A 15,729-nucleotide genomic window follows, 5' to 3' on the forward strand; every position below is an offset into this window, starting at 1 on the left:
CTGACTTTACTCTTTGGGAAATGCTAGTGGCGATTTGAAGCTTAAGCCCTTGCTAGTGTACTTGGCAGAAAATCCCAGGGCTTTTAAGGGCATTTTCAAGAGTCAACTCCCGTCATTTGGAAGTCCAATAAGAAAGCTTGGGTTACCTTGATGGTCTTCGAGACTGGTTCAATGACCACTTTGTGCCCGCAGTGGAAAGGTATTGTGCCTCGAAGGGTCTGCCTTTTAAGGTCCTGCTGGTCTTAGACAATGCCCTGGTCACCCGGCTAATCTTAGTAATATGAACCCTAATGTGAAGGTGGTGTATCTACCACCAAATACTACATCCCTCATACAGCCGATGGACCAGGGAGTCATTGCTAACTTCAAGGCATACTACCTGAGGAGGACAATACGCGCTGCTTTACGGGCCGTTGAAGGTAACAAGGAGTTGACTCTGAAAGATTTTTGGAAGGGCTACAACATTGCAGATGCTGTGACGAACATCGCACGTGCTTGGGACGAAGTAAAGGTGTCGACTCTGAATGGTGCGTGGAAGAAACTGTGTCCGCAGTTTGTGAATAGTTTTAAGGGGTTTGAGCAGGCAGAAGATGTTGAGGCTGTGACAAGGAAAATTGTTGGGCTAAGCAAGAGGCTGAAACTGGACTTGGAAGCTGAGGATGTCACCGAGCTGCTGGCATCCCACGGAGAGGAATTGTCATCGGAGGACCTCATTGAGCTGGAGAAGCAGATGATCGAGGAGGAGGAAGAGGCACCACAACCAAAGGTCAAGGAATTAACAATCAAGGGCTTGACAGAGGGTTTTGCTCACCTGGAGAAATGTTTGGCAGCATTTGAGGGTGAGGACCCTAACATTGCCAGGTTTGAGAGGATTCGCAGAGGAATGCTGGATCTTACTACGTGCTGCAGGGAGGCGCTGAAGGAGAAGCAGCTGAAGAAGAAAGTGCAGTCTAGGCTAGACTCTTTCTTCGTGAAGAAGTCTTCAGCACCACCTGCCACTCCTAGTCTAGGTAAGGATTTCTCAACTTTATTTTTATTAACTGCTGTAATATAAATTGTTATAACTTGTAATAATATTTATAAAAATGTTACTGCAATTTATATTTACATACTGTAGATACACAGCATAACCCAATAAATTTTATCATTTGTATCATTGCAGAAGTGACTCCTAATCCAGATTCCCAGAACCTCTACCTGGCTATGAATCAGAACCTGAGCCTGAACCTGTACCTGCAGTAACCTCCCAGCAGCTTTTCCAGCTCTATCAGGTAAGGAATTCCTAAGTGTTTAATTTTTATAATTTTCATGCATGAAATCATTTGTACATACAGTACTGTACATATGGTACAAATTTTATATTTACTATCGCATAACCTAATTTATTTCATTATGTGCCATTCCAGATCTCTTGGTAGATATGACAGTCCTGACCCCTGAAGAATTCCAGGGTTTTGAAGTTACGGGACCTCCTGTCTCCTCTCCAACTTCACCAGGTAAGGAATTCTTAATGTTTTTTTAATGTTTTATAAATTTTTATAAATGTTACAAAAAGTGTACTGCACTTCACCCACTGTACAGTACACTATTGCTTTAGTATTTGCTGTAACTTTACATAATCATTATCATTCCAGATCCATGTTACAGCCTCCTCCCAGCCCAACTCAGCTGACCTTATCCCCTCTCCAGCCCCATCAGGTAAGGATTTCATGACTTTTTTTTTTTCAAATCACTTTATAAAAACTGTATACAGTACAGTAGCTTATTGCATACATACCCCTGTGTGGTAATTTCTATCTTTATCATTCCACAAATGACAGGTGTCCCCTGCTCAACTCCAAATTCACCTGCACCAGTAGCACCTGCACCCATTTCATGTCCACCAGGTAAGGAATTCTTCACTTTTAGAAATTTCTATTAGCCTACATTGTTTTAAATTGTGTTATTATACTTATACAGTACAGTACAGTACTGCTGTGTACAGTATCATTTCTATCTTTTCATTGCAGACTCCCAAGCACCTGCAGATGCCACACCATAGCCCCCTGTTCTCATCTACCATATGCCCATCCCAGTAAGCAAGCCAACCACTAGAATTTGGTAAGAACACTTTCTGTTTTATAAATTGTTATACATTTTATAAAATTAGTGTACTGTTTATGAAATCCACAGAAGTACTTTATTCTAATCTTTATCATGTACATTATCATTCCAGACTGACATGCACCTTTAACCTGACCTCTACTGAACTGTACAAAACCTTCCTCATGTAGCCTACATCTTTCAAATCACTCAAGGTATTGAATTCTTCACTGTTTTTAATGTTATAAATGGTCATATGTACAGTACATTTGATAAATATAAAGTAACGTCTTCATTCTAATATTCCAGACTGCCCAGCACCTTTTACTAGAGCTCCTCATCCTCGCCTCCATCTTCTAAAAATCACTGAAATTAGGTAAGGCATTCATATTTTTATTTTGTACTGTTGAACATAGGTTTGTGAAATACCTGAACTGATACAGAACAGTGTAACACATACAGTACAAACTCTGCAGCAATTTTATCCTTATCATTGCAGGCTCCCCACGCATACAATCTCCATCTCCCCCCAACCTAGCCTGCATGTTTGTAACAGCTTTGACAATCACTGAATGAGGTAAGGAATTCCTAACTCTTTATAATTTTTATATATTTATTATTCTACTGTAAAATACTGACTGTTCTGTATTTATACAGTACAGTACTGTACTTTGTTGCATGCAGGACTACTGTACAGTATTATATGTACACTAATACTAAATTTTTACATTCCAGAATCCCCCTGAATCATGAGGCCACACCATTTTTCCAGGGTTAAGAAGCACGGGGTTTCCAAAATAAAAGTAAGGAATTCACTTTTTTTTTTATCTTTTATAAACTCTTTGGTATAAATTACAGTACAGTACAGTGTACTGTACACCTGTGTTACTGTATAACATGTTGTATTTTACTTTTGTGCAGTATATGTACAGTACTCTATACTTTTTTACTGCATACAGGATTTACTGTACAGTACTGTACTTTGTAGTAAATTGTAAATTTTTACATTCCAGAACCACCAGTTTTGGATACACACCACATCAAAATGTAGGTAAAACATCAAGAAACAACATGCAGTATACCCAAAGGATTAAAAAGTAAGGCTTTCATAACTTTTGTTTCAAATTTTTATACAATTTTCTGGCGTCGTATGCCATCGTTCCGCTTTACGACGATTTTCGGGTTACTGACGCCGCGCAAGAACGGAACCACCGTCAGAAACGGGGACTGCCTGTACTGTACGTACAGTCAGTAACTGGCATTTATGGGGGATACGGACCACACCCACCCGCAAATACCAAATATCCACAAATACTGAAACCCCCCCTCTAAAAACACTTATAACTGCCTATTTCAATAGTTCAAATAACAAATTATTAAGAACATTCCCTCCTAAGCCACATTTTTGCACTAAATTGAAAGTAAAAGGACTAAGTAATTAAATAAGGCAAATTTAGTATGATTCACTGTACGAAATTCGCCCCTTAAACCTCTCACCACTGCCTTTTGGGGGGGGAACCCCTTTACATCCCTTTCTTGTCCAAAGTGCTGTCAGAAATCCCTAAAATTCCAGGTATGGATCCCTGCCAAGAGCTAATTGTCACCTGAGGCAGGCCAGCTGGCGGGCAGACCATGTGTGTTCCGCCATTTTGAATTTGAAACCATGCTGCCTGCAGTTCCTATGTGGGCAGAGCGATCACAATGCCACCTAGGAAGAGAAAGCCGTAAATTCAGACGCTATAAAAGGGTCCTGGACAAGTCACTACTCCTCAGAATTGTCGGCAGCACCATGGACTCCAGAGCTCCATCCCTTCCTCTATCCACTGCCTATTTCAGACACGTGGCTGGCAGTAAAAGTAACTTTTGATGTGAATTAATTCGCTCCTTCGCTGGCCCTCATAAGAAGAAACTTCAGCCCCTAAAGATAGGTAAAATACCAGGATTTAAGGTTTTTCGTCAGCCACGTTCCCCTATTTTCTCTATCTATGTTCCTTTCCTTTTCATAGTGCGATATAATTACAGTGAGACCTGTATTGCTTTATATTTTGTGCTGTCTAATTTGCAAAGCAGTTACGAGAGGAGCAGCATAATCGTTTGATGTTCGAGTCACGGGAATAGAGTTCAGTTTAGGCAACTTCTATGCGATTCCTCGATTCCTTAATTACAGTGCTAGAGCTGGTTAACTAACTGTAAGTGTTTTAATTACAGACTAGGAGTTTTCACTGTGGACTTGCATATCATGTGTGTGCTTAGCGGCCCTCCTTACTTCATTTCAACAACTTTGAAGCAGGCAACCCATCTGTATTCCCTCCTGGAAATTCCCGTCATTGGCTTCACCTCATTACTCCAGAATTATGCTACCATTAAGTTAAGTTAAACCCCAGAGTTTATCTAATCACTTTTCCCTTGAAGTAGCCCTTCAGGCATATTTTGTTGTTTGTAATTTTAGCTGTCCCCAAGGGCAGAGTCCAGATTTTTGTGGTAATTAAGGTAAGTTGCTCATCCTCCTAGTATACCCCATTTATCTAGCAAGCCCCCAACTTTAAAATTACAACAAAATGTATACCTCAAACTATCATCCTACACCAACATTACCCTGAAAAATATTCGGCTTACAGCTAAGTTTGAAAACTATTCATGTTACCCCTATATATTCCAGTACATCCATTTTCTCTCATACAGTACTGAAGCAGTCCCATTTTCTTTTTTACAGTACATAGGGGGAAACACTGTGAAGTTAAGCACACTAAAGTACCTAAATATGTAATACGCATTGAAAAAAAATACATTTTATTGATAGTTTATTGTGTTTACATTAATATTATTTGAAAATTAGTAAACAATTTTTTTATCATAAAAAAATGTATTTAGTCATGAAAATAACATGAAAATACTGCAATTAGTGAATATTTCTCGATGAAAAAATCCGCACATTACTGAATCTTTTGTGAATAATTCGGGGATAAGTTCCACGGAAAAATCGGCAAATAGGTGAAGCTGTGAATCCAGAACTTGACTGTATAGGTGTATCATTTTTATCTTTTATCATCCCAGACGACCAATCACCTCCAGTACAGTAATACAGTACACTACTGTAACCAGAATCCCCTGAATCCTGTAACCAGAGGTTACTGTGCACAACAATTTGATTTCAGTTGTTATAAGGCACTACAATTTCCAATAAAAAGTAAGGAATTACTGTACAGTATTGATTTTTTTTCATTTTTACACAGGGTATACATACTACAGTACATTCTTTGGTACTGTATAAATTGTTTTATTTATTATACTCTACAGCTGTATAACAAAATCAACTTTACTGTAGTATAGTACTTTATTACATACTGTACATATAGGTGTATCATTTTTATCTTTTATCATTCCAGACTACCAAGTACCCCCAGTACAGTAGTAAAGTACACTACTGTAACCAGAATCCCCTGATTCCTGTAACCAGAGGTTACTCTACATGACAGTTTGATTCCCGGGTTTATGAGGCACGACAATTTCAAATTAAAAGGAAGGAATTATTAATTTTTTAAAATTTTTATAATGTACATTATTTGGTACACTATATTAATTAATTGATTTATTGTACACTACTGTATAACAAAATGTATTTTACTATAGTACTTCCGTATACTGTACTTTATTACAGTACAGACAGTACTGTACACACAGTTTACTAATTTTAACATTTTCATTCCAGAAAAATATGTATTGCACAATAGATACATTACTGCACCACAGTTTGAATGGTCATCACAAAGGTAAAATTTTTATTTTTACTGTACAAGACACCATAGGATTAAAGGTAAGGCACATTGGAAAACATCTACAGTAAGAGAGAAATGATACAGTAACTTCATTTGTCCTAATGAAAAAGGTACGTAGAAAACTAAGTTATAGTAGTTAGCCTCCCCTCTCTCTCTCTCTCTCTCTGTATGATATACAGTACAGTATTACAACATCCTACAGTATACTGTATATTAATGTACAGTACTAATTATTTATGGCGCCGTTAACATGGATTACTGCACCATAATCCATTTAACGGTATTATGGTGCCCGTTACCATGAATTACTGTGCCCTAATCCATGTTAGCATTGTTGACATTTGTTAACGGCGCTACGGAATAGCTAGTTACATAAGCATCAACTTATGGCCGCCGCTGGAACAGGTCCCCCGCAGTAAGTTGAGGATGCACTGTACCATCTCTTCAAGCAGAGAAGGGGTCACACCAGTCTTCCACTCTCTCACTCATTACCAATCTCATCCCAAATCAGACATGCCTCTTTCAGAATAGGCAAACAAGATCGAGCAGTTTTACTCTCTGAACAGAGTTAAAACTTGGAAACTGTTGATCCTTCATTCCTGAACTTGGTTGCAACCAAGTACAAAGACAAGAGGGAAAGAACAAGAAAGGGCACTGGTTCAAATACTGATAACTAGACAAGTGACAGTTCTTTCTCTCACTAATAATATCCTGAGTGCAGCTTTCTTGTCTGGAGTTGCAAAACTCGTCAGCTAGAAATCTTTTAGTGTGTTTAGCCACAAATCTAGCTGCAATATCACTTGAATGGCCATCTAAAACCAAGGCACTCTACTCTGATGCACTGAAGGTTAGGCCTTGCTGCAAGACTGACAACTTTACTTTGAGAAGAGTGGGATCTGAGTCCTCTGAAATATAATATCTCTTCTGGCATGAAAGCAGTGGGGGATGGAATTTACTTGATCTACTGGCAGCTAAGGAACTACGAGGTCTGAAAACCAAACTGTTGTCTTCCAAGACACCATGATCCAACTGTGACCAAAGTAGCCTTATTGACAGACTTGCCTCCAGAGGGACAACCATAACCATCTCCGTAAATGAGACAGCAGATTGGCAGGCAGGCAAAATATTTTTCTAATACAGCCATAAGGGGCTCCAGAGGGATAAGACCTTCAAAGGGCCCCTTAAGGTATGAGTTGCCCTTCTTCAACCTTGCAAGGGGACTCATGAGAACCAGAACCTCTTAACTTGTCCTCCCTCTCTAGATAATAAGCCAGTCAACTCTCCTCTCAGGGAACTGTAATGAGATACTGGAACAAAGTCATTCCTCAACCTGCTGCAATTTCTAACCTTGGGATCCAAAATGACTGATGCAGTACAAGAGGGGAAAGAATGAGACCAAGCACAAGTCACTTGGCTCTTCTCCCTCACATATTATTATTGTTATTATTGAAATAGTTTAACCAGACCACCGAGCTGATTAACAGCTATCCTTCTGCCTCCCACACGGTGAACCACAAGCAAGAGGGATAAAAGGAACTGGAGACTCCTCTCTCGCGTGATAACACTCTGGACAGCATAGGCCAAGTCAAATTGCTTGAGGAAGCCGACGCCACGTTGCCCTTAATCAGGAACCTATCATAAGCTGTACGCTGAACAATCAACAAGTGATGCCTGCACAACAAGCAAAGCCAACATTGGAAAGATCTACTACTGATGATATGCTCACTGGAGATTGTTCTGGCACGAGAGGGCCATTTGGACTTCCTACAAAAACGCTTGGTTTTCCCCTTCTTCCTTCTCTGTCTGCATGGACAAGTCTCTAGAAGAAGGAGAGAATGATGAAGCACAAGATGATAAGTACAATGACTAAGATAATGATGAAGAAGAAGAAAGCCTAGACCTTTTCCATTACACATATATTATGCTTGTTGTCCAAAGACTGGAACTCATAGAAAAAAGCACTACCGAAGCGTTTCGTTGGGAGGAGGGTCAGTAGGAAAGACAACTTCAAATGACTGTTCCTGCTCCCTGTAAGTTGTAAGAGACAGGAGCCATGGACTACGTGAACACATTATTATCAACAGGAACCACCACTGTAGAAGATCTGAGAGACAATGCTTTCTTGTCTTTCCCAACCAAATTGTCTAGAAAGGTGGAAAAGGATGGGCTACCTGGAACATTCAGTGTAGGCCAAATCTCCTTGAGATACTCATAGGATTAAATCATCACTATTACCAGAGGGGGAAGACAAATCCATACTTTCAGAGACAAAGAGTGACAAGATTCCTTCATTTGAGGAGAGCTAACCATAAATGAAAGAGAAGCACTCTTGGAAGATAGAAAGAAACAGAAGATAGGGGAAGAAAGGCATAAGCAGGATCTGATAACATCACCAGTGGAGTAAAACCCCCTTACAACGACAGTGAATGACTCTTGTCCTTCATTTTCCTTTTGCCAAGCCTTTCCTACCAAGGAGAAGCCCAACCCGCACATTCATCATATGGGAAGAATGGACACAGGCTTTACATCGGCAAGAACACAACTTATATTGATCAACTGATATAAGAGACATGAAGCAGATGCATAGCCAACCATAGCCCGAACATCAACAATGCTCTTGTTTCTTCTCTATATGGGAAAAAACACAGCAACCCAAGACAAAAAACAAAACAAAAATATTACTAAAAAAATTGCACAAAAAAATCGAATGTTTAATTCAGCTTTCATCCAAAGGTAGATGGAGATTTTCAGCACACACCTCACATGGAACAGTCAAAAGAAAGTGGACATGCATCTAAAAGGTGGACAGAGTTTCCAACCCCCCCTTACTCAACAGCATTGCCAATATGGCTATCCTTGTAAACTACATTCACTCAACCATTCACTTCTGTGAACATAAGATATTCTCTGCTTTAAAAGGTGAGGGTTTGTATTCCCAAAGGAACAAATGCAAAATTATCAACTTGAGTACAACACAAACAAAAATTAATTCAGGGAAGTATATAATGAATTATGAAAGCACAGTGGCAAAAAAAACCCTCAAACAGCATTCCTGGACACAAAGACAAAGAAAAATGTTTAACAAGAAAGTATAACAATTATCTGAAGACTTTCACATGATTATGAAGGTTAAAAATGAATTGGAAATAAATTTTTAATTACAGTATTGTTTTAAAAGTGAACTAAAATTATAAAGATTATATTTCTACACAATATCAGAACTAAAAACTGTCAAGTGAATACTCCACTGGGCTATTTCAAACAAACACTGCTAAGAATGAATAATTACCTTGATTGGTAATGTAGAATGCAAAACTAAAGATCCTCTCACTGTAAAGCCCAGGAATAGTCAATTTGACATTCCTATCTATTCCATAGTCAACCTAGAAATGTTGTTTCCTATGCAGTTTTTTTGCTAACTTGGACTTTGATGCAGATTTAAAAGAATTTTAGCTTGGCTGCCCAAATAACTTTTTACTCTCTTGTTCTAATAAAATGTGTAATAGCTCTTATTACGGGATTTCTTGTACAGAATCAATTAAATATGTTATTCTTCCATTTAAAGTTTTCTTGCAATCTATACCTGTCCCCTATTTTCCCTTCTAATCTGTCCTGCTTTCCAAACTATCCTATCTTTATTTTTTCAGTGTCATTGACCTTTGACATCACGACACCATATCATATTTCAGTTCAATTATTCCAGTTACAGTTGATTCTTTTGTGTTAGAAGCTGGGTAAAAGTTAATATGACTTGGATGAACAACAAATGAAAATGACATTTAACATTTATGATTCACTTTATTCATATTTACAGTACTTTGTTGAAAGGTATCATTAGGTAGTTATATGTGAGACTTGCATGGATAGTTAAATCCAGTTATTAAATAATTATACATTTTGAAGATATACAAGACTGTCTTTTGTCTCCTCCCTATACAAAAAAAGGATTTTGACAAAGGAAAAATCTATTTCTGGAGAGGGGCCCGTGTCACCCGGTGAAATAGTCCATTCAGCACTTATTTCTAGGTAATTCCGTTGCTAGATACCAGAGAAAGCTAAATGAAATGCTGGAGTTACTACCCCAGAGCGAGCTCCATTAGATGGAGTCGTGTATGGAAAAGGGTGAACTACAAAAACACGGAACCTCATCCTATAGAGATTCCCAATGTCAAAAGTCCCAACGAGAGGTGCCGATACAAGCCCATGCACTACTCATGGACTGTATACAAGGCAACACTAGCCGCATTCCATGTTAGCACCCACCTCACTAGAATGAAGTTTATCAAGGAGGGAGAGAATGAAAAACATAGGTCACAGGTGACACGGGCCCCTCTCCAGAAATAGATTTTCCTTTGTCAAAATCCTTTTTCTGGATCGGGTCCCGTGTCACCCGTGAAATAGTAACAGAGAAATAAACATCATTCTTATGCTATTAAAGACTTAAATAGAAACGTTGAAAACTAGGAGAATTCTACCCTGAACATAAGTAAGGTCCTCTAAGTTCATGTAATGAAAATAATGTAAGTGGTCACCGTCTAAGATCATGAGCTTAGAATAGCACCTGAACAGGCTTGTAATAAGAAAATACTTCCTGCCTAATAGCAGACCCAATGACAGTGCCATCATCCATATCATAATCTCCATTATCTTTAGCTTGAACAAACACATTGTCGGTTTGTGTCTTCATCTCGGCAGTTGCAGTATGATGTGCATGAAAGATGTTCTTTGTGGCACCCACATGTCTCTCAGATGCACTTCTTATCTTGCATTTTACACTGACACTGGATTACATCTATTATGTATGGTGGGCCAGGTACACCTTTAGCAATCACAGGAACAGGAATACCATCTTCAATCTCCCATACAAGTTTTTGTGATATCAGCTGATTTGCAAGGCAGAGCTTGGTGGTCTGCTGCCTTCCACAGCATCACTTGAAAATGAGCCCTCAGCACATGCTGCAACAGGTTGGGCGTTGTTGGAGGAAGGGTCATGAATTTGGGGCTTTTTGTCTTTTTGTTGTATAGTGTAAAACAGGCAGATTCCATACAATTTCCTGACTGCTGTCCATATAGAGCAAGAAAGAAGGGTTTTGGTGTTTCCATTAAATCAGCATCTGTAGCAACCACTTCACCCACTACATCAGTCAAGCCTGGGAAGTACCCTCTCAGTAAAATAGTTAATACCCTGATCTTACCTTTGCCATATGGATATGAGGTTGTGTTGCATCCACTGAGGGCATGCATGCCAAAGAGTTGAAGACATTTTGTCCCTACTTTAGCATGTGTTGCACTGATATCAAGGACTCCCATCCCAATGCTCCATCTAGACTTTGCACTGTATGTCCGCCCAGTATACCCAATACAGTAAACCCCGCGTATTTGTGGGGGATGCATACCACACCCCTCGCCCCCACAAATAGCTAAAATCCGCAAATACTTAAAACCCCTCTACAAACACTTAGAACTGCCTATTTTAATAGTTTTATCACAAAAAGTGCATTTAGTCATGAAAATGATGTGAAAATACAGTAATTAGTAAATATTTCTTAGTGAAAAATACCGCGAATGTGCGAATTTTCCACGAACAATGTGTATATACATTCCAGAGAAATCTGCGAATCATGAGACCACGAATATGGGGGGTTTACTGTATACCAACAGGACAAACACATCACAGTCATCACTAAGCACACATATCGTACCCTTTCTAATACTAGCTGCCTGAAGGACGTAGGAAATCATATGATGTCTGTCTTATCATGGCAAAACGCACCATTGTCTGGAGTTTCCATTGTCACATTTTCATCAACAGTGAAGGCATCATCAGCCAGTCTCCACTTGTTACTCTTGCTTTTCAGAGTAACATCTTGTTTCGGTAATGGGCTGGCAATGGAGAGCTCACAGTTGATGATAATATCACCAGCCCGGAGTTTTCTCATGGTCCTTTGCAGATGCCTCGGTATTTGTCAAAGACAATGATTTTTTCAGTTCCAATTGGGTAGTGACTTAGGCAACCATAGATGGAGGCAATTAGATCTGATAGTGGCCCGATGTGGCCACACAATATGATAAAACAATTGTGAAATATCTACAATGACAACATTTGCTAGAGCTGGTTATGCCTCAGGCACACCAAGGCATTTGACCAGCTGTGACTTGCTACCTTTTACAGAGGCAACCATGTTCAATGATTAGAGATGAGGGCACGGCACACAGTTCACAGGCAAAGAGAGGAAGTTTCATCTGCAGTCGCTGACTTATCACTAATAGTCGAAGAAAAAGATTCTCAAGGTGTATTACTGGCTTGACCGTGTTTCCTTTCAACTTTTTCTTTAAAATTGACACTGTCTTGATGGGACCACTGATTGAGTTGTAAAACCCATCAGGCAGACTTTCTCTAAATTTCCTTTCCATCTTAAACCAGATGTAAAACCTGATCTTTTAACACGAGACTGACCTGCAATCGGAAAAAAAAATATATAAAAAATGGATTCTACACGCAATAAAACCGATGAAAAGAGATATTGCACAGGATTTTACAATAAAGAAGAACAAAGCCTGATATTGCAATATGGCATATGGTGGCCATCTTGGGACTGCAAACTGCCTGAGTTGCCCAAAGATGCCATTTGGGCAACCCAGCTAAAATTGCTTTATGACCCCATCAGACATCAAAGTACAAAAAAATTCCCAGGAAACAACATTTCTGGGATCAAGAAATGACAAATCAACTAGAATAATAAAATACATTCCGATGAATAAGTAGGACTCAACCCAAAAGGTTGGTTATCACTGTGCCAAAAAGAGATAAAATCAGAGTACAAAAGGTACACAAATTCCCATCTAAAACAAGAAAACACTACAAGATAATACTGTACTACTACATGTAATAAAAGAAAGTTAGTAGTGGACCAGAGCAAAAATAATCAACTTTGAACATTTACCTACCAATTGTTAATTAGATATCACTGTCTGACCAAGAGGAAAGTATTTAAGACATAACAGCAACAAATTAAAGTTTGCAGAGTATTAGGTTGCACTTACTTGAAAATGACTAACAAATCGTGAGTGTCTCCTACCATGACTTGACTGAGTACAAAAATGCATGTCACTAACAGGCATACTGGCCCACAAAGGAGGCATATCCCAGACGAATCAGTCATATACAGTCCTCAAAATTTTTTCTTAGGTGAAATATTATAAAATGTAATGAAAGGTGGTGAAACCCCAACAAGTCAAAAGACAGGGTTTACACTTGGAAAAGTCAGTGATTCCTGCAACTTGATATTTCACTTAATACAGTACACAAATGAAACAAATAGTTATGAAGTACTGTAATTGTTTGTTAGATTAAAAAGAATGCTTAAATATTGAAATAACATCATCAGCTAAGGCTAGGATTACAAAGGTTATACATTGCCAACAGGCTAGACACAAATGAATTGAAGTCACTGCATGCCCCGAACCTGCCATCTATGGGGTATCACACACTGTACCTACCCAGCCAACAGATAATCTTTAAATCCAAGAAAGATGTGTTTAGGATTCACAAGCCCCACAAATTTGAGTGAAATAAGTGATGGGTGTGTTGTGTAAAAAAAAAATGACAGTGTGGGTAGATACCATAAAACTCCATTAAAATGTATGTTGGGTCTCAGACATTATGGTTGAGGGGAACTGCTTCATATTTCACATGTCTTTTTTCAACCAATGCTTCAAATTCTCTCCTTTGGAAACCAAAAACATTCAACCTCTCAAGTGTATGTAATTAACTTTAGAAAAACTGATACAGCGCATTCTGAACTTATGGTGAACCGACTAATGGTGATTCAATCTTACAGCGCTTTTTCAGTGCCGTTAATGGCATTTTACAGTGCCGTAACTTGATGGTGCATCAAGTTACACTACAGAGCTGTTGACAGTGCTAACAGCAAGAATAGGCATCAAGTTAATGGAGCTTATCGCACTGTAACTTGATGCAACATCAAGTTACGACGCCATAACTCAAGTTGTGGGGTTGGAAGCGCTGATAACAGAAAAATTGACTTACAGCAGAAATCAACTTACGGCGAGGCACTGGAATGGATCCCAACTGTAATTCGAGGGCGCACTGTATTTGGATCAAGAAATCGAATACATAAGGAAAATAGGGACAGATTTATGTTATCCTTCACATATACTAGATATTTGTTATAATAAAGCCCACAAAAAGTTTTACAGTGAAAGTAACATACAGAAAGAAACCCCTACGAACATTCTTAGCTTGCCTTATTTTAGTGGTTTTGAAAAAAAAAATCTGTTAAAATTTTTAATGTCAACCTCTTTTTTCCTAAAATAACACACTAAAAGGAATGCTAATGAAAAACAGCCCCAAGGAAAACAACAACATAATATATAGAATTCCATGTTTGGACTACCCCTCTTTTTATATCAACCAATCTAGCAAGGATTTAGAAGTATGAATTAAACCGCATAAGTATTTTGTCAAAACTGGGCAAACATCCAATACTATATTCACTCGTTTAAGTGAAAACTCTCACAGGATAAATTGGACTGAAAGCTCAGTGATTGCCAGATTGAAAGGTTTCTCTTCACGAAATGTTTTAGAATCCGCTATTATACAGATTACTTCCAATTGTAATTTTAACTTTAGTCCTGGCATGTATTATTTGGACCCCTGTATTAGTAAAATGTTCAAGAATGACCTAAAAGATAAAAGTTACTGACTTAATTACATTTTAGTTACCTTATATATATTTTCTATGTAATTGTATGTTTTATATACATATATATATATTTTTTTTAAATGTTTACCTAGCAAAAAATGTTACAGTATTGTTTACCAAAAGGAGAATTATTGAGTTATATATAATCTTATAACATTTTTTGGTGGTCAGTCACATTCCTTGCATAATCTTTTAATTGTCCTGTCCCTGCTTCTGAGCTGTTGGGCCTAATCTTTGTAAAACCTCTTAAATATTTAGCCCTGTTTTGGCAGGTCTACTAATTCATCAAATGTGTTGGATTCCAGGTACATACTTTCTTCCTTTGTAATCATCATCTGTCATTTATATGAGCTTTCTTTGTAAACTTATTTTTATATTTCTCAGTCTGATATATATATATATATATATATATATATATATATATATATATATATATATATATATATATATATATATATATATATTTTTTCTATTTATTTATATATATCTATATATATAATATATATATATATATATATATATATATATATATATATATATATATATATATATATATATATATGTATATGTATATATATATATATATATGTATATGTATATATATATATATATATATATATATATATATATATATATATATATATATATATATACACACACATAATATACATATATTTATATGTCTATATCTATCTATATATATATATATATCTTCTTTATCTTCAGCTTTTCCCATCTTTATATGGGGTCGCTATTTGTTATTAATCTTCTCCATCTTCTGCGATCATGCACCATTACCTCACTCACGTTCTCCTGCATGTCCCTGTTAACTGTGTCTCTCCATCTCATTCTTGGTCTACCTCTCCTCCTTGTTCCAGGCACTTCCATATTCATGGTTCTTTTACATACAGAATCCTCCTCTCTTCTCATAACATGTCCAAACCATTGTAATCGTCTCTGTTGCAGCTTCTTTGATATTTCTGTAACTTTCACCGTCCCTCTTATGAAGTCATTCCTTATCCTGTCTCTTCTTGTCACTCCAGCACATCCAACGTAGCATTCTCATTTCTGCCACTTCCATCTTTCTCTCTTGTGCTTTCTTCATGGGCCATGTTTCACAACTATACATCAACATAGGTCTGACA

General features: G+C 37.7%; 1 protein-coding gene and 1 long non-coding RNA gene across 8 annotated transcripts in view; one reads left to right on the forward strand and one right to left on the reverse strand.

Annotated features, from left to right (window-relative positions):
- The window catches only part of LOC136848877 (BTB/POZ domain-containing protein 6-B-like), a 309,776-nt gene that overhangs the window by 81,862 nt on the left and 212,185 nt on the right, over nt 1-15,729 (reverse strand). The window contains exons 5-6 of one of the 7 annotated variants that reach the window (XM_067121742.1): nt 13,909-13,968; nt 11,388-12,315 (exon numbers count right to left, since the gene is read on the reverse strand). The exons of the other annotated variants lie outside the window; for them this stretch is intronic. Coding sequence (XP_066977843.1) covers nt 12,274-12,315; nt 13,909-13,968 — 102 coding nt within the window. The 3' untranslated portion in view covers nt 11,388-12,273. Of the gene's footprint in view, nt 1-11,387; nt 12,316-13,908; nt 13,969-15,729 lie in introns of those variants that run through there. 7 annotated transcript variants of the gene reach the window in all.
- LOC136850055 (uncharacterized) lies at nt 2,630-3,184 on the forward strand. Its single transcript, XR_010856519.1, has 3 exons — nt 2,630-2,659; nt 2,818-2,885; nt 3,096-3,184. It is a non-coding gene; the product is annotated as an uncharacterized lncRNA (long non-coding RNA).

The sequence above is a fragment of the Macrobrachium rosenbergii genome, chromosome 2, assembly GCF_040412425.1.
Source record: "Macrobrachium rosenbergii isolate ZJJX-2024 chromosome 2, ASM4041242v1, whole genome shotgun sequence".
NCBI lineage: Eukaryota > Metazoa > Arthropoda > Malacostraca > Decapoda > Palaemonidae > Macrobrachium > Macrobrachium rosenbergii.